This window comes from Capsicum annuum, unplaced genomic scaffold, assembly GCF_002878395.1.
Source record: "Capsicum annuum cultivar UCD-10X-F1 unplaced genomic scaffold, UCD10Xv1.1 ctg79157, whole genome shotgun sequence".
Classification (NCBI taxonomy): Eukaryota; Viridiplantae; Streptophyta; class Magnoliopsida; order Solanales; family Solanaceae; genus Capsicum; species Capsicum annuum.
The window spans coordinates 1-3,171 of record NW_025889713.1 but is presented as its reverse complement, the minus strand read 5'-3'; the positions used below and the strand labels follow the sequence as shown (position 1 = coordinate 3,171).

General features: G+C 39.9%; 1 protein-coding gene across 1 annotated transcript; it reads right to left on the bottom strand.

Annotated features, from left to right (window-relative positions):
- Positions 1–241: 241 nt before the first annotated feature.
- LOC124895004 lies at positions 242–655 on the bottom strand. Its single transcript, XM_047405494.1, has one exon. The coding sequence runs from the start codon at positions 653–655 to the stop codon at positions 242–244; it is 414 nt and encodes a 137-aa protein (XP_047261450.1).
- Between the last annotated feature and the right edge of the window lie 2,516 nt (positions 656–3,171).

The following is a 3,171-nucleotide window of genomic DNA, read 5'->3' as shown; positions in this document are numbered from 1 at the left end:
TGCTTAAGAAAGATCTCATGATCAAGAAGTTTCTCATAGAGTTCTTCATAGGTGATCATTGTTTCACGTGACCGATGGCCACAGAAATAGTGTTATATTCAAGAACAAGGCCTTGGATGATTCGCACGGTAAGTTGCACATCTGTGATTGGTGTTCCATCGATTGCAAGTTCATCGGCAATGGAACGTATGTCACATAGATAGCCAGTGACAGATCGAGAATCTTTGGTGATACGGCCTAATTAATCTTGGAGACTGATAATTCTAGTATGAGATTTGTTTGCGAAGAAAGTGTGCAGGGATTCCCATGCTTTGTTGGCCGTTTTGTCTATTGCAACAGTAGATACAAGTGTAGGTTCCACCGATGCCAAGATGGCATTCTGAACTAGCTGATCTTGGTGGAACCAGTTAGTATAAGCTAGATTAGGAGTGAATTCATTATTTTCTGTAAGTGTGGTCGGAGGAGCAGCGATTGTGCCATCAAGGTGACCGAAAAGGTTGGGTTCGTGCATGAGCATCGACACCTGTGCCTTCCAGGTTCGAAAGTTGTGGTTGCCTGCAAGTTTGATAGGTAGTTGAGATGTAGGATTAAACTGCATGATGGTAGTGCTGCTGGCAGTGTTATCTGCATTAACAACAGTGGCTTTGGTGGCCATGTTTTTGCGTGAGGCAGTAGGTAGGGTTGGAGGAAAAAAATTGGGATCGCACTCGTGTGAGCTTTAGAGCCCTGATACCATAAGGAACTACTGCTGAACAGAGAATGAGAAGATCGGTCGTTTATTCATCAGTTAATGGAGAATATATCGGCTCTAATACAACACTGAGTCCTAAAGTAATACAGCAGCTAATTACACTCCTAAAGTGATACATTAACTGATAACAGCTGTACAAGCAGATAACTAATGATATAATTACAAATTATTCTCGTATATCTCTTTTAGAAGCAAACAACTCATTGGTATGTCATGATCAATATATAGCTTATGTACAACATTCTATTTTGAAGAAATCCCTCTTCTATAGCTATGTTAAGTTCTGTGGCTTTGAAAATTTGATAGGAATATAACATTTGGTGTTTTTGCAGGCGTCGTTTTCTGCTCTTTGTGAGGACGTTGTCAACGTTCTGGATTTCATGGAGAGGTTAAAGAATGAAGACGGATCAAAAAGTTGTTGATTGGATCTTATTGAAAAGCTGAAATTATTGCTAACATTTATTTGTACGTATTTCCAGCTTTCTTATTCCGATTTGGATCAGTTTGAAGATATAATGACTGACAAAAGACAAGAGGTTGAGAATCTGCTTCGGATAATTTTGGATGATGTGGACAACACTGTCAGGTGTAAATATAACATGCATCATGTCCTTCCTAGCCTTGCTGATAATATGGATGACTGTATCAGCTCACATCATCATTCTAAATCAGATGGCACCATGACGGAGGAGCGATTGAACTTCCTTCTCTTGAATCTTCATCATCTATCCAAGTATCATGCTGAAAAGATTTTTCCGTTAGTGACTGAATATGGGATTCTTCAGAACATTTGTGCCAACATAGGAGATTTCCATGGGTTGATAGTGAATGGTTGAATTAAGCATGAGATGATTGAGAATGTCTTACCTCTGTTTCAACTGATGGCCGGGAGTGTAGGACACTTCCTTTGGGAGGATCAGACTAATGGAGACTCTAAAGTCTCTGAACTATCTGAGGATGATCAGATTGATGGAGATTTTCTACTCTTCAAGCTATTATAGTTACTGATGTGCCCAAGGACTTTATTCATCATGACAAATTATTTGATCTTTTCGCACGTGTTGGAGCACTTGTCAGGGAGGTATCAACTCTTGTTCACGACTTAACAGAGAAATCAAGGAATGAAGAGAGAATCGACCAAACAATTTGTGTAACTCGAGATTTACTGAAAAATATTGAACTCTTCAAGGAAGATCTCAAAAATGATTATCTGAAAGCCCCAGACTCATATCAATGTTGCTTCCCCATGAATGATGGACCGCTGTTCATGCATCTTCTACTCATCCACTTAAATGGTCTGCTAGATTCCAATTCTTATTAAATTGCTTTGATAAAGGATGACATTAGAACGGTGAACGAAGCCTTTGAATTCATAAGATCGTTCTTCATGAATTTTGAGCAAGGATTGTATAAAGATCTCTGTGCATGTATTTTAGATGTGGCTTATGAGGCTAAAGATGTCATTGATTCAATTATTGTTCGAGATAATGGTCTCTTACAACTTATTTCCTCACTTCCCATTACGATAAAAAAGATCAAGCTTATCCAAGAAGAAGTCTCCAATATATCTAAGAAGATTCCCAAGAACAGGAGCCTCACTGTAGTAAACTCTACTAAGAAGATAGTTGAAAACAAGTCACTGACAGCTAGTAAAATAATTGTAGGTTTTGAGGAGGAGGCAAACTGGTTAATTAGTAAGCTCACCAGTGGACTGAAAGATCTAGATGTCATCTTTGTTAGAGTGGGTAAAAGTCCCACATTGGTTGGCCAATGGACTAGTGGTTTGCTTATATGGACTTGGGTAATCCTCACCTCTTGAGCTAGCTTTTGAGATTGAGTTAGGCCCAAGGTTCATTATTAACATGATATCAGAGCCAAGTCCATTCCCGTTTTGGGCTCCCAGTCCATGCGCCAGTGCCAGTTAGGCCTGGGCGTAGGGGGTGTTAGAGTGGGTAAAAGTCCCACATTGGTTTGGGGAATGGAATAGTGGTTTGCTATATGGACTTGGGTAATTCTCACCTCTTGAGCTAGCTTTTGATGTTGAGTTAAGCCCAAGGTTCATTTCTTTATCATGGTATCAGAGTCAGGTCCTAAGCGTAAGGGAGGATGTTAGAGTGGGTAAAAGTTCCACATTGGTTGGGGAATGGACTAGTGGTTTGCTTATATGGAGTTAGGTAATCCTCACCTCTTGAGCTAGCTTTTGAGGTTGAGTTAGGCCCAAGGTCCATTTCTTGGCAATCTCAATCACTGGTATGCCGAGTTCGGCCAAAACTACTTTGGCGTACAAAGTATACAATGATGATTCCGTTTCTAGAAATTTCGACATTCGTGCATGGTGCACAGTTGGCCAAGAATACGACAAAATAAATTTGTTGGAGAAAGTTTATAATCAAGTTACCGGCCCTGATTCAAAATTGAGT